This window comes from Propithecus coquereli, unplaced genomic scaffold (genome assembly GCF_000956105.1).
Source record: "Propithecus coquereli isolate 6110/MARCELLA unplaced genomic scaffold, Pcoq_1.0 Scaffold47, whole genome shotgun sequence".
Lineage (NCBI taxonomy): Eukaryota > Metazoa > Chordata > Mammalia > Primates > Indriidae > Propithecus > Propithecus coquereli.
This window is the reverse complement of record NW_012150507.1, coordinates 6701332-6723392: the sequence shown is the minus strand read 5'-3', so window position 1 is coordinate 6723392 and position 22061 is coordinate 6701332. Positions and strand designations below refer to the sequence as shown.

The 22061-nt window shown below is 40.9% G+C and overlaps 1 protein-coding gene across 1 annotated transcript in view; it reads left to right on the top strand.

Annotated features, from left to right (window-relative positions):
* The window catches only part of ANKRD55 (ankyrin repeat domain 55), a 145243-nt gene that overhangs the window by 48143 nt on the left and 75039 nt on the right, over nucleotides 1-22061 (top strand). The window contains 3 exon segments of the mRNA XM_012655279.1: nucleotides 1675-1805; nucleotides 5574-5683; nucleotides 15088-15148. Coding sequence (XP_012510733.1) covers nucleotides 1675-1805; nucleotides 5574-5683; nucleotides 15088-15148 — 302 coding nt within the window.

Genomic DNA, 22061 nt, shown 5'->3' with positions numbered 1-22061 from the left:
AGCTAAAGAAGAAAACTCACATGTTCATATTAATTGATACAAAAAAAGCATTTGACAAAATTTAACACACATTAATAATAAAACATCTCAGAAAATTAGAAATAGACCAGGCATAGTGGCTCATGGCTGTAATCCCAGCATTTGGGAGGCTGAAGCAGGAGGATCGCTTGAGGCCAGGAGTTCAGGGGTGCGGTGAGCTATGATGGTGCCACTGCACTCCAGCCTGGGTGACAGAATAAGACCCTGTCTCAAAAAACAAAAGAGAAAAAAAAACAAGAATTTGGACACAGAAACAGAGACACACAGGAAGCTGGCCATGTGAAGATTGAGGCAGAGTAGAGTTATTGGCATTATTGGAGCTGCCACAAGCCAAGGAATACCTTGGAGGTATGCAATACAATGGAAAGTCGGGGAGGTGTTTTACATATAAGCTAGGATCTCAAGATAGATATAAATTAGCCAGAAAGAACATGTAATTTTATGAAAGTATTATCTAGAAATTCTTTAGCTTTATTTAATGAACATTTCAGATTAACAGATTGCTTCAATAATTGCCTATTTCAGCATGGTTTTTTCTCCCAATAGTTATGAAGGAAGAAAGGAAAGAAGGAAGGAAGAAAAGAAGGAAAGAGAAAGCGAGGGAGGAAGGAAGGAAGGGAGGGAGGAAGAGTGAGGAAGGAAGGAAGATAGGAAGAGAGGAAGGGAGAAAAGGAAGGAAGGAAGAAAGGGAGGACGGAGGAAGGAAATTTTGCCACTATTTTAAGACATAGCACTTCATGGATGCTTTTACCCAGTACAGATGCCTGAAAGAGTATTAGAAGGAGAGAGATTTGGAAAGAAATTGGGATGCTGGTAGCAATCTTTCAGTGAGAACAGCAGTCCCGGGGTTTACCATTTCAGGGATATCTGAGGGTCATAGCTTACAGTTCATCTGCAGAAGAACCGCAATCTCCACATGAATCTCCAATCAAAAGACATCTAAACAAGTCTCAGCTGGACAAAGGATTGTGTCTGAGGTTTGGTTTCTTTGCCGGAAAGAAAGTGAAGCACCTGGACTCTGGGTCACAAGGCTGGCTTGTCCCAACAGCCCTGCAAAGTTAATCAGAATGTGCAATTTCATTTCTGTTTTTATTCAGGAAGAAAACACTTAAAAAACCAAATGCCTTGGCCTATACTGATTCAAAAAACAGAGAAGCATTGCAGGAGAGGTGGCCCCTTTGAGCAAGAATTCATGCAACCCAAGACTGGGCCACCATCGCTGCCCTTTAGTACCCACCACCTCCAATCAAACTGTCCTCAACCCGTCTGCCTGGGTGGGGCTGCTGTCCAAAGGCACTCCAGATTCTGCCCTATTCAAGCCAAGTCAGGATAAACCTGCTCCTTATGTCCCAAAGTATGCTGATCCCTGAGGCAGTCATAAGCAATTTTTATCATCTGCCCCAAATGTTTTAATCAGCCAATTATTGCAAAATTATAAAAGATTGGGGGAAAAGGCTAGAAAAACATATAGTTTATATAAATGTAGCAACAATCGTCTTCATCTCCCTTCAGTCCCATACAGTTCAACAGCTGGGTTTCTTTTGCAAAGAGCAAAATAAATAAACAGGCAAATAGTCTGCTCATCAATTTCATGAGTCAAACGTTTTTACAGGCTGTGGAAATGTCTCGTTCCAGGATGTACGCCCTTGATGCATGCGGTTTCTGGACGGCAAGTGGACACAGTGAAGCTGCTGCTGAAGATGGGAGCCAATATCAACATGCAGGACGCTTACGGCCGCACGAGTTTATGCCTGGCCACCTACCTGGTACTGACTCACGTCTGTCACGGGGGCTAAGGAGCAGGGGGTGCTAACAGTGTCATTATGGGGTCCCACTTGCAGAAGAGTGTTCTTAGATTTATGCAGCTGGCCAGTGGAAATAGAACTTAAAGCTTTACTCCAATCATCTTCAACATTTCTATCACCACTTAGAGTTGGTTTCATGGATTTGAGTCATTTTGGATCTTCCTAAGAATCCTCTAAGATACAGGTGATATCATCATGAGAGAGACATTCTTTTCTATCTTAAAAGCATCAGGATTTCCCTTGGGACATTTCTGGACACACTTGTAAGAATACCCTCCATAAGTGACCTGGAGAGGGTGGGAACACTTTACAGATCCAGTTAACATTTGTGGGGTTGGATTGGTTGAGCAGAAGCTTGGGGCTGAGGAATGTGGGGACGGATGGGAGCTGGGAAAAGTGGGTGGGGGTTAGGGAGTGGGGGAGACATACCACGATTCTAAGGGGCAACACCAAGCACAGAACTCAGCCCACAATTGCTGTTCAGTTTAAAAACTGTGTAGTAATGCCAGTCCTCACCACTGGAGATTTCATTTTGGCATTTCTCAGTATTAGAGCAAGCTTGGTTAAACCTTGTTGAAAATCCTCAAGCTCCTCTCTTCTCAAATCCTCCCTGAGATCCTTCTGGAAGGCCTTAGGGCGGCCTTGGGTCAGTGTCGAACAAGTCATAGCCCACCACATGGAGGTCATCACTCTCCTTCTTTTCCAATGAGACACCCAGAAATTTTCATCATGATCACTGATGCTGCCAATGCAGCTTCTCACATTTGCTGCTGCTGCCTGTGGCCAGAGGTAGATTCACCATGGACCAGCCCCACTGAGGGTGCCCTGCTGAAGTAAAACACTTCCCTTCCCCAAACACCACCCCTTCCTGCCATGATCTAGCATAGATTGCAATGAAGCATTGTCCAGTTCTCACAGAGATTTTCTTTAGAACCTACTTTTTCACTTCTGTTTGCATGCTCTCTTTCTCTGGGACTCACACATCTGGGAAGAGTTTTTCAAAGTATGATCCCCAGATCTCTTGTGTCCATGTCCCCTGGGGTGCTTGCTTCAAATGCAGGTTCATGGGGTACCTCCTGAATCAAATACTCTGGGGGCAGGACTTGGGTAGTGAGTGTTGGGGCGGGGTGCGTTCTGCATGTTAAACAAACCTTGTTGGCAGTTTTTATGCCCACTGAGTTTGAAAACCACTGGTCTGTGCATACAAGCTGAAGTCCCATCTCAGAGAGACATATGGCTGTCCTCCCAGCTCCCCTCCCTGCTAGCACATGCCCTAATGACTGCTCTTGCTGCAGCCTTTTTTTGTATCTGAGCTGAGGAAAAGAGAAAATTAGGATCAAGGGGTGGAGGAAGGGGATAGAAGAGGTTTCTAAAGTTGTCTACCACAATCATATAGATAGTGAGAACAAACTGTGCCTTTTTCAGAATGCTAAAATTCAAAATTTCAAATTTCTTTAGCTAGACAGCTATGCAAGGGACTGGGAAGTACTCCTCCAGAATGCAGTGAATAATAACAGGCATCTTTGCAGCCCAGAGAAGTGTCACCTTTGCCAACACCTCTTTCCAGGAATGCATTCTAAGGACTGCATGAGGGGAGTGTGTCTGCAGGATGCCATGTGGCACCACCTTCTCAACTATGCCCCTACTTCTATGGTTCCCCACAGTGGGATCCCTCCCTGGCTCTGCTGAGGCTCATGGGAAGGGGGAGTGTCCTGGGATTGCACTGTGAAGCCCACCATTCCCTCCTGGCAATGTTTGAATTTAAGTATTAATGAGAAACTTGGCAAAAAGGGCACTTAGAAATAAAGTTTTGCCACTGCTCCAAACTCAGTATACAAATAAATTTATCACAGATGCATGAACCCAGGCAAATCGCTTCACCTCTTTGTGCCTCTTTCCTCATTTGTAATATGTAGTAAAAATAATGTCCTAAATTCATCACAGCTGTTGGAGAAACACATGCGGAATTAGCCAACACACACATAGTAGGTATAAAACTCATTTGTTGGTTCTAAATAGTGACCAAGTGTTTCAGATGGTATAGTCAATGGTTTTCTGATGTTTTTTTCTGAAGAAAAAAAGAAAACCACATATATACACAGAATTCCAGAAAATGTTGCAAAACGATTTCTAAAAAATGTTTCAAACCTTCCCCTCCTCCCACAAAGCACCAAAAGATCTGCTTTTCAAAAACTGTAAATCTTTGGCAACTCCAAAACTTGCCCAGCATGCTTTTCTTTGGGTCTCCTGGTCATATTTTCTCCTTTTTAATCTGAGAACTTGATGACTTAGACATTAACAACTAAAAACAGATTTAATACATTGGTAAACTATGAGTCAAGACTGGGAATGCCATAAAAATATTTGCTTAAGACTTAGATATTATTGGTCAATTCTACAAAACCAGATTCAATATTATAACCTATGAATTTTGGTGTGCTTTTGTTGAGAGATTTTCTTTCCACTTTGTAAAAACAAAAAGTTCTTTTCTTATCATTATCTTCCTTCTTCTCCATGCATTTATTAACATTTTGGTTTTTATTGCTTTCAATATTGCAATATTAGGAGGGAAAATCTCATCTTTCTCTCTTACTGGGTAATCTTGAGGCTGATTTAGACATGAATGAAGGAAGGCAGGAAGCCTGTTTCTGAACAAAATAGAGAGTTATCATAGTATTCTTCCTAATAGTGGTTTCATCTATGTATAAGTCTACTTAAAATTGGGTGAGTAACCCAAGTGTTTCTGGATGAATGTAGGAGACATTCTCCTCAGCATGCAAACCAAACTTGGTTATAATTAGGGTTGCAGCAGTTTAAATAGTATGGGAGGTCTAGCCTGAGATTATACCTGACCTTTGAAATGGGAGAGACAATGGGAAAATAATCCAGCTGTAGGTGTTGACCAAGGAGGGGACAACCATGGGATGTGGCAATAGGTCTCAATCTGGACAATTAGTAGACAGCAGGGAGTTCACACAAAGTTTCTTGAGGAATTAATAAGTGGATAAAACATAGCAATGGAGAATCTTGGAGGGTACTGGTGATAGGCCATATTTAGGGATTCAGGCTGTTAGCATCAGAAAAATCAATCAACAAAGTGGCAGGGTCCTAGCCATTGGAGTGGGGCTCAGATTAGGCCTCTAGGCATTGAGAGGGAGACTGACTAAAATAAGCAAGATGCTGATCTTGTAGTTTTTAGAAAAGGAATTTGGAATAGAGAAACAAGGCCCGTTTATCAGACATAGGTAGACAAAGGCATAGAGTGGAAGCTGAGATTCATATATCACATAGGAGCCCAATTTTTAGAACTGAACCATGACATCCAAGTCAGACCATTGACAAGCATGATTTGGAGCTAAGCCCACAGAAGGAGAGGCCAGAGATGGTTAATTTTGGCCCTAGGACCAGGTCTAGTCTGAGCATAAAAGTGGAATACCAGTGAGTGGCCCTAGAAATGGTAAGGGGGAGGCAGGAGAGAGAGTCAGGGTCAGGGATCAGTCTGCATCTGACAGGGTGAAGGTCCTCCAGTAAACTTGGGAATTCATTTACCTCGAGACCTTCAGCCCCCGCTGAGGTGTCTGAGTTGGAGTTGTGGTCCTTAACCACTTCAAGTCAAATAAAATATGTTTTCAGCCAAACCAAAGAAGGGGAAAAAAACTAGAGAAAGTTTATTGGACTATGTTATGTGAGCTTGTGTTATATAATGATGTGGTTGCTCTTGTATTTCAGGGTTGGCTCGAAGGCTGTGTGAGTCTACTCAGAAATGGTGCCAAGCACAATATCCCAGATAAAAATGGCCGTCTGCCACTGCATGCTGCCACTGCCGAGCCCGACGTGAGGTAGGTGCCCAGGTTTACATGGTGCTCAAGTTGGAAGGGACCCAACTTGCATTAGAAGATCATCTACCCCATTCCTCTGTGGCTGATAAAAACAAAACCCACTCATTTTTTTAAAGTTGCAGCAAACAGGACTACAATGATCTCAAACCCTAATCTCATTCCCCTCCTACTTTGATAAGACCTTTCTCTCTTAATCTTTGATTTAAGTAGAAATGCTATTCATCAGCATTGGAATTCACATATTCATTTATTCAATTAATCATCCAATTATTAATTCAATAACTATTTATTGAGCATATATTATAGACCAAAGACTGTTCTAGTCCCTTGAAGTTACATAGTAAGCAAGACAGAATCTCTGATGTCACAGAGCCTACATTCTAGTGAAGGATTTAAGGGGCATACCAGTAAACAAGTAAATAAGATCATTTCCAGTTGTGACAAGTACTATGAAGAAAATCAAGCAGGGTAAAAGAGCAGTGACCAGGCAGGAAGGTTCATATCTAACCCAAAGTCACACCAGCCTTTAGGAGTTGGGAAGAGGCAAAGGAGCCTGAGACAGGGAGATCAGTGGGTTGGAAGGGAAACCAGAAGCGTGTTCTCCTGAAAGCTGTGTGAAGAAATACATTCAAGTAAACTGGATGATCAAGAAGTCACATTGGCCAGGCCTGTAATCCTAGCACTCTGGGAGGCTGAGATGGGAGGATTACTTCAGCTCAGGAGTTTGAGACCAGCCTGAGAGAGAGTGTGTAACTCCATCTCTACTAAAAATAGAAAAATTAGCCAGGCATCGTGACCTGTGTCTATACTCCCAGCTACTTAGGAGGCTGAGGCAGGAGGATCACTTGAGCCCAGGAGTTTGAGGTTGTTGTGAGCCAGGCTGATGCTACTGCACTCTAGCCAGGGTGACAGAGTGAAACTCTGTCTCAAAAAAAAAAAAAAAAAGAAATTGACCTTCTTTCCTCACTCCCCCCCTTTCATAAAAATTTACAAAAAGAAAACAAAAAAAGTGAAGAAGGTCACATTTTTGTAAGACACTTGAGCAACCAAGGAAAAAGTTTTGCCCACACCAAGGGTAGCTTCCCCATTCCTCTGTGTCTACATGGTCTCCATCCCTGTTCTTTTGAAAGCCCCTCCAAACAGCTGTTAAGAGCTATTTCCATTTCCCACTATGGAATCAGTAACATTGTGGGCTCTTCTCAACTTCTGCTGTGTAGAACATGCCTCTGACAGGAATTGAGCATTGCCAAGTCTAGGCCACTGGCCAGCACCATGGGAAGTGTATTCTGTGTGCTCCACTCTCTACACCGGTGTCCAGAAACCAAATCTAAAGCTCTGTCTGGGTTGAAGAGCCCAAGGCCCTAATCTTCCAAATTGCGAGATAACCAGATCTCTTCATTTCAGTCTATTTTACAGTAAAGTAAAAGGGCTTGGGAAATTCCAGAACTATTCCCAAGAATTACCCCTTATTATCTTGGACTCTATCCAAAAATAACAGAAAAATAGGATTTACCCAAAGCCCAACAAAACAAGGATGTTTAGAGAAGAAACAGCAAGCCCAGACAGCTCATAATCAATAGACATCATGAGGGATGACTCCCTCTTGATGAATTAGGGAGAGAAAAGAAAGAATGACTTTTCTAGACAATCCACACAAATATTTACTCACAAAAGCATAGTTTTCCCAGGAGTGGTCTTTAGGAAATAAGTTTAAAATGTACCTTATTGGATTGTTCTGCCTTGATTCACTCTACCTAATTGCTTTTACTTGCTCCAGAACAGTCATTTCAAAATCTACTAACTGTTCTGTTGAGGGGCTATAAGCGAAAAAATTTTTAAAAAGACAAAAAACATACTAACTGATTCTGGAAGATAAAAGCCTACTTAAGTATGGTAATAATAGCTGTTTTAACAAATAAAAACCAAAGCTTCAATGTTTTAACACAATAAAAATTTATTTCTCACTCATGTAACACTCCAGCGTAGGTGGAGGGTGGATAGCGCAGGGTGGGTAGTGGGTGGCTCCCTGCCACGTGGTGATTCAGGGACCCCGGCTTCTCCCATTTTGTGGCTCCATCGTCCCCTAGGATCACAGAATACCCTTCATTCAGGCTGCAGATGGGGAAAGAGGAGCACAGTGGTCTTCCCTTCTCCTGAGGGATACATTCCAAGACCCCAGTGGATGCCTAAACTCATAGATAGTACCAAATTCTATATATACTATGTTTTTTCCCATACATACATAACCTATAAAATTTAATTTATAAATTAGGTCCAGCAAGAGATGAACAACAATAACTAATAAAAAAATAGAGCAATTATAAGAATATGCCAGCATCACTACTCTTGTGCTTTGGGGACATTATGAAGTAAGGTAAGAGTAACTTGAACACAAGCACTGTGATACGAAACAGTTGATCTGATAACCAAGATGGTTCCTAAGAGACTAATGGGCAGGTGGTGGAGACAGCGCGGATACACTGGACAAAGGGATGATTCATCACTCAGATGGGACAGTGCCAGATTTTATCACACTAATCAGAACAATGCATAAGTTAAAACCTATGAGTTGTTTATTTCTGGAATTTTTCACTGAATATTTTTGAACCTCGGTGGACCACAGGTAACTGAAACCGTAGAAAGCAAGACTACAGATTAAGGGGGGATTACTGTATAGAGAAGCCTCACTCAGTTTCTTAAACCCTCAGCCTGCAAATAACACAATTCACTTCTGCTCACATTCCTTAATAAGGACTAGTCATTTGACCCTATCTGGGTATGAGGAGCCCTCAGGAATATATTTCTTGCCAGGAATCTACCTCCCAACAGTTAACTCCAATCCATGGAAGGGGAACATGGATTTTGATGAAAAGCTAGCCCTCTCTGCCCTTAACCCATTGCACCTAAGAGTCATTCAAGGTCAATTTGGTCCGTTGATTACGTTCATCCTCTGAAATCATTGCAATAATAAATTGAAAACCAATCCAAGAGTACTTCCTCTCTTACAGACTTGCATGTCTACTTGTTATCATGCCTAGCAGTGCCCCTAGATGCTCTAGGATCTACATGGCATTGCTAGAACTGGAAGAGCAGAGAGCTGTGGCTTCCCCTTCTCTTAAAATTGTACCAAATGACCCAGCCATCACACTTGGATGAGTTGAAAACAGAAAAATAAACATCCTCTGTGTGCTGTTGACATAGTTTTATTGTCCTAAAAGGATCCTTAACTGATTCTGAAGATAAAATTCTGCTTTAGTTATGGTAATGCTAGCTGCTTTGACTAATAAAACCCAAAGGTTAATTATTCCAAAATCAAAATCATTATTTCTGGTAAATATTCCCCCACAATTAATTGGGTTAAAACCCATATAGCAAATCAACTATAGTCATGCACCGTATAACAACATTTTTGTCAACAGACTGCATATGTGATGATGGTCCCATAAGATTATAATGCCACATTTTTATTATACTTTTTCTATGTTTAGATATGTTTAGATACACAAATACATATCATTGTGTTATAGTTGCCTACAGTATTCAGTACAGTAACTTGCTGTAGTAGGCTATACCATCTATTTGTGTAAGTATGCTCTATGATGTTTGCACAATGACAAAATTGCCTAACAACTAATTTCTCAGAAAATATCCCCATTGTTAAGCGACACATGACTATAGTTTGGTTACCTACAGAACCTTGGGAAACTAGCTTGCCTTAAGAGTTCCCTATGGAATTACACTGTTAAAATTAGATATTTTATAGTTGTTTTATTGAGAAATTTTATGACCATGGCCAAGTTTGATACATCTGAATTAAATGTTTAAGGTAGAAACTAACCAAGCCATGCTCTGTTGCAGAGAAAGTGAGCTCCAGTCACCCATTTGTTTGTGTGTCAGCATGAACCCAGAATTGTTTTCTGAGAAAAAATAAAATCTGGTCTGGCTTGTAGGCACTTCCTAATCCTGCAACCATGATGCAAGCCTGTTTGAGCATTCGCTTTTCCTAAGTGGACACAGCTTCAGGCCAGCCTGGCTGACCACTAAAACATATGGGTTTGCATTTATTAATAATTTACAATGATGACGACAATGATAACAACATTGGCTGTTTACCATGCTCATGCTCTGAGCAAAGTTCTAAGTGCTTTTTGTGTACTACCTCATCTAATCCTTACCACACCTCTATGCAGTAGGTAATAATATTTCTATCCCCATTTTACGGATGAGGAAACTGGAGCACATGGAAAATAATTGCCCACAGCATGTGTGAAAATAACCTGCCCATAGGTGTGCTGTGCTCCTGAGACCCACTCTTGTGGACCTTGTAGAATTTATTTTAATGGTCATATTTTGTCATTAAACCCTTGGCCTTTATTGAGAGACCTTATAAGAAACAGCCTTACAAAATTCATTGGCTCACTGTCAGGGTATATTTTGTCCATTATAGCACCCAAAACATCCTACATGAATAACTTTAAGAAAAATTCCTACTAAAGAAGAAATTGCTATGCTTCTCCTGAGAAATTATTTTTTATTTTATATGGACATTGTGACTTAAGATCATATTTCTCTCTTTGGATGTTTAGAAAATTCAAAACTTGGCCGGGCGTGGTGGCTCACGCCTGTAATCCTAGCTCTCTGGGAGGCTGAGGCAGGTGGATTGTTTGAGCTCAGGAGTTCGAGACCAACCTGAGCAAGAGCGAGACCCTGTATCTACTAAAAATAGAAAGAAATTAGCAGGGTCATGGCACACGCCTGTAGTCCCAGCTACTCGGGAGGCTGAGGCAGGAGGATCGCTTGATCCCAGGAGTTTGAGGTTGCTGTGAGCTAGGCTGATGCCATGGCACTCTAGCCCAGGAAAGAGAGTGAGACTCTGTCTCAAAAAAAAAAAAAAAGAAAATTCAAAACTCAATTTGTTTCTCATCTCTGGCACGCCTGTAGGATCTAGGTCACATCTTCTTTATCTTGCCCTTGTTTTCTCTTTGTCTCATTTCTTTACTAGTTTTCTTGTTTTACTATATGTAGTACAGGCTCCTGTACATGCAGTCCAGCATCCCACCAGCATGCACACACATTTACTGCAGAGGTTGTCGGGGTGTGAACAGCACTCACTCCTGTTTGTGGTGACCCTGGAATGTAGACTGCTGCTAGATTTCAGAACCCAATGAACATTAAACTCAACCATTCAACTCCCTTTGCTATCTTTGTTACTGTGTATATGTCTGTACTTTCCCCTAATCATAAGTAGTATGTACAGGCCACAGGGTGGTCTTGTGCTCAGGTGATCATACTAGTTTCTAAAATCTGCTGACCCTTTGATGTCCAAACAGCAAGCTCCTTCCACTTGGTGCTCGCTGGAGGTTATGCAGAGGGAAGCCTCAAACCCAAGCTGCTTATAAACAATTAGCTCTTTGCCTCCAGAGGGATTTTTGGTTCTCTGGTAGAAACAGCTCCCCAACAAACCAATCAATTCCAGTCTACATCCTTAGCTAAACCCCCACTCAGCGGGGATGGAAGCTGACGCAGGCATAAGTGATTTGTAGTTATGAACACGGAGGTACGTTGGGCTGACAAAAGCAAAGCAGCACAGGTTTCATCTCTGATTCTCCTTCCTGCTTTGAACCCTCTGCTTCTCAGCAAGTCTGAGTTTTCTTCCTTTCAGCTCCCCACGGAGCTTTCTTGCTCCTTTGGCTGGGACACTCAGAGGGCACCCGTGTGACAGAGGGGGCATGATCATAGAGACAAAGCTCCAAAGAGAACAGAGTTGTGTTTGTACAAGCTGAGCGTGCTAGTGTTGGAAGGCAAGCAGCAATTCCCTCTGAAAGCTGCCACGGGACTCTCTGAAGGTCTTTTTCATGGTCTCCATGGCTACTGGCAGATTTTTTTTTTTTCTCTCCCTGCCAGAGCACCAGCAGCTCTGCCTCTTTTTATCACTCTTGACTACAGCCCGAGGGAGGAAGGAATCATCTCCCTGGGGTCCTGGTCTCTAGTTACCAGGTGGTGTGTTCTACCCTCAGTGGATGTCTCCCTACGGCGTGCTCTTGCATCCAGGAAGCTTCAGGGACAGGAAGGGCAGACAGCTGGCTGGGGGACCATTTCTCCCACCAACCCCTGGGACAGCCAGCTCCAGGGCTGATAGCAGCCTGAGGGGCCAGCAAAACAGAAAAGCTCACAGAAATAAGTTGCCTCCAGGATGCTTCTGGCTGATCTCTCTCTCTCTCTCTCTCTGACCCACCAATCACTTAATGGTAATCAAGCGAGATGCAGAAAATAAAGGGTAGGGGCTTTAAAAAAATCATTGCATAAGACATTATGACATGTAAAGGCTATCCTAAGTGCTTTGTACCCATCAACTCACTTAAAGTCCCAACAAGTCTTTGGGAAGTAGGTATTATGCTCTCTATTTTACAGATAAGAAAATGTAGGCCACCGGAGTCTCCTAACTTGCTCAAGCTCACTAGCTGGTTGGGAAGCAGCTGGGCCCTGGCGTCAGGGCTGGCTGCTCCTGCTGGGGTCCAGGCCTGCTGTCCTGGCACCGGGGACAAGGTGGGCTTCATGCTGCTGCCTCGGAGATCTGAGGGTAAGAGGGAGTCTGGACTGGTATTAATGGGGGTTGTGAAAGAAAGACTCCTGGGCCACCATTGCACAAAACAGGGGCTCAGGGAAAGCAGAAAGAGAGCTGCAAATAGTGTAGTGATTGAGACAGATACGGGACTGTATCTTGCAGATTAACCCGGTACCACAGAACAACAAGGAAGCAGCAGACTGGAAACAGGATACCTGATTTCTAGTTCAAGCCAGGTTAAAGGCCTGTGTGATGACCTTGGTAAGCCTCATAGGGCTTCAGGTTCTTTGCTCTCATAAAATGAGGTAAAAAGAGTGAAGGTGAGGGTGAGGGCCTTTATCTGACCATTTGTGTCCAGCTTTGAAGATCAGTGAGTCTCAGAGACTTAGAAATTGATGGAGTCAGGCGGCACAGATCAGCGTGTATCTGGCAGGGCCGTGACAGGGAAGACATGGAATGTTAAAGGAGGCACCTGAAGAAAGTCTAGAGAAAGACTATTTAAAATTAACTGACAAGAAATTGGTTAACAAGAGCATACTCGCCAAAAGAGCAGGAAAATATTACCACCCCCTAGGCCAAAAGAGGCAAGGAAGCGAGTTGGTACTGGAACCTTCTGAGAGCTGTGGTGGTGGCTCCAGCTGTAGGAGCCTGGGCCTTCGGTGGAGAAATGCAATCACTACCAGAAAAGGAGCTGGCTTCTTCCCTCCTCCTGCCAGTTCTCCCTAGCCAGACCCAGTAGGAGGTCAGAGGGCAAGGGTACCTGGTTGATGCCGTCCTCAGAGGTCAGCCTCAGAGCAGGACATTTCAGAGAAAAGGTGGATTTGTGAGGAAAATAGAGAAATATGTCAGTACCAGGTTCATCCCACAGCTTTGAGAGGCCCACCCAGGATGTGACAAGAGGTCTTGCTCACCCCACCCCCAATCTGCTCAGAGCCCCTCTTCCCTCAAAGTGATCACTTCTGCCCCAGAAGATCCTGTCTGCTCAGGGTTAACTGAGGATGACCACATTGGACCACAGCTGACCTGCCTTTCCTCACACTCTCTCCCAGCACTTTAGTCCAGGTGGGCCCTAGAGAGGAAACAATGGCTGATAATGAGAGAGAGAGAAGGAAGAGAAAGGAAAAAAAAAATAGAGCAAGGACAGTCACCAGTTAAGCCTTGCCCCCATCCATAAAGCGTCCATAAAGAAAAATATATACAGTGGTGAAATAATAACAAAGACAAAAATAGTGTCACCCAAAATGCAATTATTTTTATAGTGTCTTCCCATGAGATAGAGAATGCATCTAGAATTTAGAAAGCATAAAAGAGATGTGCCACCTGCAGTAATAGCCATTGTTCCTTTAAGGTCTGTGTACCAGGAGCTTTGTGCCTATTGGGCCATTCGAACCTCAACATCTCCGCTGCTGTTGTTACCCTAGGATATACACGAGCATACAGAAACTCAGAGGGCTCATGCAGCAGTGAGGCCAGAATCAAATCTCAGCATGAACCTGGCTCCCCGAAAGACAGTGACAAACTAAATTTAAAGCACAGGCTTCCTGGTTATTTCACCTCTACAGCAAATAACCAGAAGTCCATCCCTATTGAAGCTCTCCCTGTATTACATTTCCTAAGGCAATCTGATTAGTGTACCTTTCTTTTCTTCTATTGTAAGGAACAACTTAATACCTAGGGTTTTAGATGTCATCTAAGCTGAAAGACAATGAAAATTTGGGGAAGAGATTAAATAATTTCATTTTTCAAAATATTCTTCTAAAAATAATTTCTGAATTTCTTTCATTGTCTGCCCATATACTATTCTTTAGCATCTTGCTGAGTAATCATTGATTAATTCATTTTGCACCTTTCTCAATAGTTTCCAAACCTTGCTGTTTACCAGAGTTCCTTGAACATCTTTTTTAATCTATAGAAGCTGGGCTTCTCCCCAGACTCACTGAGTTAGAAACTCTGAGTATGGAGGCCAGGTATTTGTGGTTTTAAAAAAAATCTCCCCAGGCAATTCTAAGATGGAGCCAGGGTTCAAACTTCTAGGGTTAAGTGTTCTAGAACTTACATAGTGTGTTCCAGACATGCTCTAAATGCTTTATGTATATTAACTCATCTAATCCTCACTCTGAGCTATAAGACTGGTAGTTTTTACTACCTCTGTCTCAAGATGAGGAGGCTTAGGCACAGAGGGGGTAAGTAATTAGCCTGAGGTTACAGAGCTAATCAGTGGCAGGGCTGGCATGTGAGCCTAGGCAGTCAGAATCCTAGACCCTGAGTTGCCAGCCACTGTGCTCAGCTGCTTCTCTCTCGCAGATGAAGCATTGACTTCAGTCAACCCAGCGCAGCTAAGAGTTTGAATTTCAGAATCGTTGAGAGTTACTTCACACGGATTACTGTCATCTCATGCTCATATATTTGCATATTTCACCAAGAGTGAGCAAAGTTGTACATGCTGACTACCTCCTGCTGTGATCTATGCATTTAAAAGGCATATGCACCTAGGAGTGAAGCAGTTTGAAAGCACTCTAGAGGTTTTTGCAAAATCAATAGAGTAAGCACTAGATGATTTTGGTTCTTAAAGGGCATGGCTAGGTGACATAGCCCTGGTGAATACAATAAGCCTCTAAGTCCCTTGGCCCCTCCAGGGGCAGCAAAGGTGCTCCTCACAGATGCCTTCTTACCCTTCACGCTTGCTTCTTTTCCACAGATCTTTGCCCTAGAGAATAGGGAAGAGCCCTCACCTTTATTTGGAAGCATTCAACTGACTGTATTTCTAATGTGTTCTTATACTGGTTCCAAGAGCACCATGACTGTTCTTTAGAGCCGTTTCTCCTGTTTTTCCTTACAGGCTCCTGACAGTCCTGTTGCAACAGTCGAGCCTCAGTGAGATTAATCACCAGGACAGTGAGGTGAGTCTGCCCTCTCAAGCAACAGGTGCCATTTTGCATGCAGGCATGGAAGGAAGGGCTTTTCCAGAACCATTGTGCTCCCTCTCATGAAGCCACAAAGAGGGGTGGAGTATATTTTTGTGTTCCTATGCTGAAAGGGAAACCTTTGTTTCCACCATTAATCCTCAGAAATTTATCCCCACCATGGGTGTGAGTAGCTTTTAATAGGGAAGGACTTTATTGCATTAAGTACTTAAGCATTTACCATACGACTGAAATTTTGTAATTTCCCTCTGGACATTGAGAAATAAATACTGCTCTCTCTCCTGTCTTGTCAAGTTCCAGAAACTTAGATGGCAAACTATGGCTCCAGATGTGCTCTCTCTGAGTGAGAGGTGACAGAGAGCTGGGAGCAGAGGTGTACACCTGTAGTCACTTGGGAGGCTACGGTGGAAGGATTGCTTGAGCCTGGGAGTTCAAATCCAGCCTGGGCAACATAGTGAGACCTCGTCTCGGAAAAAAAAAAAAAGAAAAGAAAAGAAAAAGACGACAGAGATAATAATTTCAGGCTACCTGCTCTAGATGCCACATTATTAATCCCAATGATCACAATTGCTGTTTTCTTCATGTTACAAAGACAATATTGTAGAAGGCTTCCAAAAATACTGTTCCATACTCTTGAACAAAGTTCTTGAGGGAAACTGGATCAGACACTAAGCTGACCTGCCGCAGAGTAGCTTAGAGTCTTCTTATATCTGCTTAGCTCTTTTAAAATTAAAACTAATTTTCATTAGCCAGCCCGATTTCTTTAACAAGAATCTCAAAACCAATTTAAATGCCTGGTTTTTAATGGATTTTTAAAACAAATAATATGTGCTTGGTTTGGGGCATCTCACTGAGAAAGTCTGATAACATTCAAAATGCATATACAAAGATGCCAATCACATTATTTTCAAGGAAGCCAGCTTGCCATAGGCAACGGGGTAGGGGTAAGCCTGCTAAGAGTTTTCTTGTGGGAGGGACCCCGCATCTGTCTTGAGCTGCATTAAAGTCCTGCTTCTGCTTTAATGACCACACCAAAAAGCCCCTGCTCTGCAGCCTCAGCCTGAGCTTGGACACCTCCCCAGCTTGGTGGTCACAGGCTGCTTTCGCTCCCCACATCTTCAGCGGTTTAAAGCAAAACCCCAGAGGAAAGAGGATTGCTCTGTTTTAAACTTCTGCTTTAAAAATGAGAACCAGCGATGAGACAGCACACTCTGGTCACTCTCTGCCCATGGCGTGAAGGCAGAGAGCTTGAGTGGCTACAGTTCATGTCAGCAGATTGTGAACTTATAGATTTTAGGCAAGTTGCCAACTACTTCTTCCACATCCAAACCCTGCCCTCACCCCCCAAACTGGGTCTTACTTAGAAAGGTGGCAGACTTGGTCATTCATAACCTAAAGCTATTTCCACTCAGAGACCTCTAGCTGGTCTACCCCTCAGCTGAGCTAACATCCCCCAACAAAGGCCTAGTTTCCTATTTTTCCCTACCCTGGGAGGCACCTAGCTGGTGGAGATAATGAAAGTAGACACAGATCTTTCTCGAGTAGTAATTGTTAACACCTTGCAGATAATATGTGGTAAATATTGGAAAAGTCCCCTGTTCCTCCTCATGCAAAGTGACCTATGTGAAAAGATTCCTCCTGCTATTACACCAGCATTTGGATCCATCGGGTTTTAAGCTCAGAGAGCAGACTCAGCAGAGCAGGGGATTCGACAGGGTCACTGCCTACCCAGTGTCACAGCCCTCCCGGGTCCCTGTCACAGCATGTCTGAAATCCGCCTGAAACCAACTGCCAGTGCTAGCCTGTATTTTTCATACTATGTATTTTTAATATATAAATACACATGTTTATAAATATGTGCATTATATATAGTATTGTTAAATAAAAATTTAAGAGGCTATTGTTTTGGCCTGAGCTCCTACCCTAGGCTCCCACAAACCAGACTAAAAATCAAAATGGGATCACACCTCCTTAAGTTTCAAGTTACCAAACTGAAACTAAGTTGTTATCTGACCTTCTGAGAAATCAGGGGAAAGATAATAGCCAAATTTCCCAAACAAACCAGTTTCAATCAGCATGATAATGAAATTCCCTCTGCCTTTAATCTTTACAACAAAAAGTAATCTAAAATAAACCTGATGTTGACCAATCAGTTTATATCTCTATTGTTCTGTTTTCCTGTTTCCACCTTTCATGAAAAGTAACTTTGAAATGACCAATCTGATTTTTGTTCTTAGCTTCTGCTTTATTCAGCCCTTCTCTGTCTTCAAAACAACCTCCTCTGCCCGGCTCATTGGCACATTTATTCAATTTTTTTTTTCCTTTTTAAAATTTTATTTGTATAATTTTAAGGTGTACAAATGCAGTTTTGGGTAGCCATCACCCAAACACATATTCTATTTTATGGAATGAAATGTCGCCCAATTTTAGAATTTAAAAAAAGCCAATTAAGACCTTTAAATCTGTTGTAATTTTGTCTTTTGACAATATATTAATAATATATATTACATATAAATATAAATTAATTATACATATATATGTGTGTGTGTGTGTGTGTGTGTGTGTGTGTGTGTGTGTATGTCATTGCTAGCATGAGCCAATCAGAATAAATTTGCAAGGGCAAAGCTCTTGCCGTTGAGAAATAAGAATACTTCTGAAATGGAGAGACACAGCCCAGGCTTTCTTTTTCATTCATTGCTTTGGCTACTCAGTGTTTTGAACAAGCAATCTCCTCTCTCTCCTTCTCTCCATCATTTTTCATTGAGCTCTAAGCACCATGCAGCCAACATTGTATATGTAAAACAGACAGACACACACACCCTATACCTGCTAAATTCCAGGAAGCAAAAAAGAGTGAAGCCAAAAGCAATGAGGGAAAGGGTAAGTTAGTGCCTGAGAGGCATTATGGTTTCCTACTGCCAAGAGGAAAGAGCAAGGCATAGCCCTACCTAGTTTAATGAAATTATTTTCCAGGAATAACTGAAGGAGTCCCCAAATTATCACAATAATGGTTAAAGATTAAAGAATCAATTAGTAGAAATCTAACTTCATTAACAGATATATTCAATTGAAAACTGAAACTAAGGAATGGAGAGATAGAGGGAAGGAAGAAAAAAATTCAACTTCTGAAGCCATTCTATAACTACTCAAGCAAAATAAAACATAATCTTATTTTATGTCGGGGAAGTGAATATCACCCAGAGGCTATCCTGATCTGAGTTTAGTGACTGGAAACAACTCTTTTGTATTATTAGTTTTTACTTATATAAGTAATACATGAACACATTTGCTTTTTAAAAGTTTAAATATTAGAAGTAATGCTAAGAAGTCCTTAATTACTTCTACCCCACCACCTTTGCCCCCCGCCCCCCGTAATCACTGTTTGATGTGTCTCTTTCCCAGTCTTTTATATATATTCACAGGAACTGTGGAGTATTACATAAAACATATCACTTTATATGTTGTTCTGCAACTTTGCTTTTTGAATTCTAGAATATGTTTTAGAACTCTTGATACATATAGATCTGGCTCATTCCTTTTAATGGCGTCATAGTGTTCCATATTATGAAAATACCTCACTTATTTAGCCATTCTCCCAGGAATGGATATTTTGGTTGTCTCTAGGTTCTCACCACCATAAACAGTAATCTAAAGAGTGTTTTTTGTTCAAGCCTACTTGAGTACTTTATACAAGTGTTTCTCTAGAAGAATTGTTAAGTAGTAGTGTACATTTTTATTTTTAATACACCCTGCCTAATTATTCTCCCAAAATAGCTATATCAATTTATAGCTCCACCAGCTGTGTAAGTAGTTGTTTTCTTTTTCCAGTTGTTGCTGGATTTTCTTGTTGTTATTTGAATTTTCCTGATTAATGAAATTGAGCATCATTTCATAGAGATAGTAGTCTTTTTTATATCTTCTTTTGTGACTGGCCTGTTTGTATTCTTTGTCCATTGATCTATTGGATTACTTATCATTTTCTTTTTATTCATAGGAGTTTATTTTATATTTTTAACATTAATTCTTTGTTGGGTTGTAAATATTTTTTCACAGGCTGTTGCCTATTTTAGAACTGTTCATAGTGTCTTGTACAGAACTTTAAAAATATAATGTAATGAAAATGATCATTCTTGTCTGTTCCTGCTTTTCTTTTGATGTCTTTTTAAGGCGGCCTTCCTTAACCCAAAGAACTGAATTACATTATGCTAAGTATCTTTTAACTTGTTACAGGATTTTTTTAAATATGTGGTTGCATTTCTGAACTCTTTGTTCTGTTCCAACGATCTGTTTGTTTTTCCTGTTTCATTAACCACACAGCCTAATTTTAAAGTGACTTATTTAGAAGCTATCCACACTGCAGAGTTTGACACTGTGGGAAAGCAAGATGGGGTCAGATTGTCCTTGGTGCTTTTGTTCTTCAAATCAGGACCTCAGGGGAATCATTGACATAGAGGCTTGTCTATTGCTGCTATAGGGAGTTAAGAAGTTGCTACCCAACTGGACTCTAACCTCTCCTGTTCTCATTTTAGCTTTGACAAGAAGCACACTCCACCAAGAGGGGCTGTGAGCCATCAGCATCTGGGTTAGAACTCTGAATGCATTTATCCAGAGAAACACTGGCATGCATGGTATTTAGAATGTATTGTTAATTCTATATTAAATACATGTTCTTATGTAAGTAGATTTTTGTGAGCAGCCTGACAATCCAAACTTCAATTTTAACAGTACTTTGAGAAATAAGTTGCAAAAACAGATGTGAACTTTTGTACATAATTCTTAGCACCAATTCCACTTACTATATTCCTAAGATATAACCATAAGCAGATATTGTGCACTATAAAGGCAAAATCAAAAGAAACAGTCTCTGACTCTAGAAAGCTTTTAACTTAACAGCAAAAGGTAAAATAGTAAAGCAAATTATTTTGAGTGCACCAGAATTTTTATCCTAAAACTGAACACCTTTAAAAAGTGGAATAGGGTTGCTACTACTTAGGAGCCCTCACCTCCTTCCCTGCCCCCCATTCTCCTAACCTCATAAATTTCTAGAGGCAAGCCATGTCTTTTTCATCTTTGTATCCCTAGAATCTATTAAGAGCTTAGTAATTTGAAGCTCAAAAAATTAGAGAAAAAGAATTAAATTCAAGAAAAAGTTGTATTATTTTATGGCCCTTTCTCCCTTTATTTTCTTGATGCAATTTAACTACCCAATTTATTTACCAGACTTGACTCCAGGTGATTTTGTTATTTCCAAACTCTACTCCCCAAAATATAAGATTTTTATGGTAGTAGAGGTGTCCATATGAAAAAATAAGCAAATTTTATATAATCTAGAATCTTCAAAAAATGTCCTATAGACTCTAGAGCAGTAGTCCTTATCCATTTTTGTGATATAGACACCTTTCATGTGCTGGTGAAGCCTATAGACACTTTCCTAGAAAAATATCTGAAATTGCATAAAATAAAAAATATGGGATTACAAAAGAAATCAATTACATTGAAATACAGTTATCAAAATATTTTAAAGAACAAATTTATAATAGTAATATACAAACTTTTTTATTAATGCATTATGGGACAACTACTACAATTTGAAGTAGCGTTACATGTAAATAATACATATAAATTTTGAGATATCTGCAATAGCTAATGTGACAGGAAAGTTATCTGTAGTTTATATTGGTGGCAAAGTCACAGGTACTGTTAACAATACTTTGGGTTGTTGCCTATATTCATAATTAAAGAAAATGCCAAATTTTAATTAGAAGTTAGTGAAAATAAAGATGTAATCATTTCTCTGATGCAATCTCACACAAATCCTTATTTCTATCCATGGATAGAACCCTTACTCTAGCAGTAATTAAAAAAAATCTTCCAAAAACATTTTGAGCAATGAGTGGAACAATTATATATCCTCCCATGGTGATCTACTTGAAACAGGAAAATAGTTATTTTATTCATTTAACAAATATTTGTTAATTACCTACTATGTCTCATGTAGGCTTCATCCCTGCTCTAATAATAGTGTTCACAATTTAGTGCAAGAGAATGTAGATGCTCTGCTTTGTTGAAAAATAAATATAACAACTTAGGCCTCTATTCTAAAGGTGCTTTTTTTATAAGTTTGTTCTTGTTACCTGCTCCTAGATTTCCATGAGCTAAGTTCGTTTTAGTGGGTTTTTTTCTTGTATTTTATTGTCTTGTATTTTCCTTGTCTCATTTAAATTATGAAAATCTCCATTCTAAAGTCTTTTTTTTAATGTCAAACACATTATTCTGGGAATTATTACAGGGAGAAAGTGAGAGTTTAAAGAATGGCATTGGCCAGGCGTGTTGGCTCACGCCTGTAATCCTAGCACTCTGGGAGGCCAAGGCGGGTGGATCGCTCAAGGTCAGGAGTTCGAGACCAGCCTGAGCAAGAGCGAGACGCCGTCTCTACTAAAAAATAGAAAGAAATGATCTGGACAACTAAAAATATATATATATAAAAATTAGCTGGGCATGGTGGCGCATGCCTGTAGTCCCAGCTACTTGGGAGGCTGAGGCAGAGAGGTTGCTGTGAGCTAGGCTGACACCATGGCACTCTAGCCTGGGCAACAGAGCAAGACTCTGTCTCAAAAAAATTAAAAAATAAAGAACGGCATTATTAGCAGGCATTCCCAGTATTCTAAAATCCAACTACAGATTATTTTTGCTCTTCAGTTATAATCTTTGGCTATTATGATGTTCAGTGTTTATCTATTTGGTAGGAAACTCCGAAACAAGGACAATGAATTAATTTACTAAGCTTTCTGATCTATAAGATTTTTTCCAAATAAAAATGAAAGAAAATGGCTTCCATACTTCACTTATAACACCATCTAGTTTTTAAAACTATGTGTACTTCTAAAGT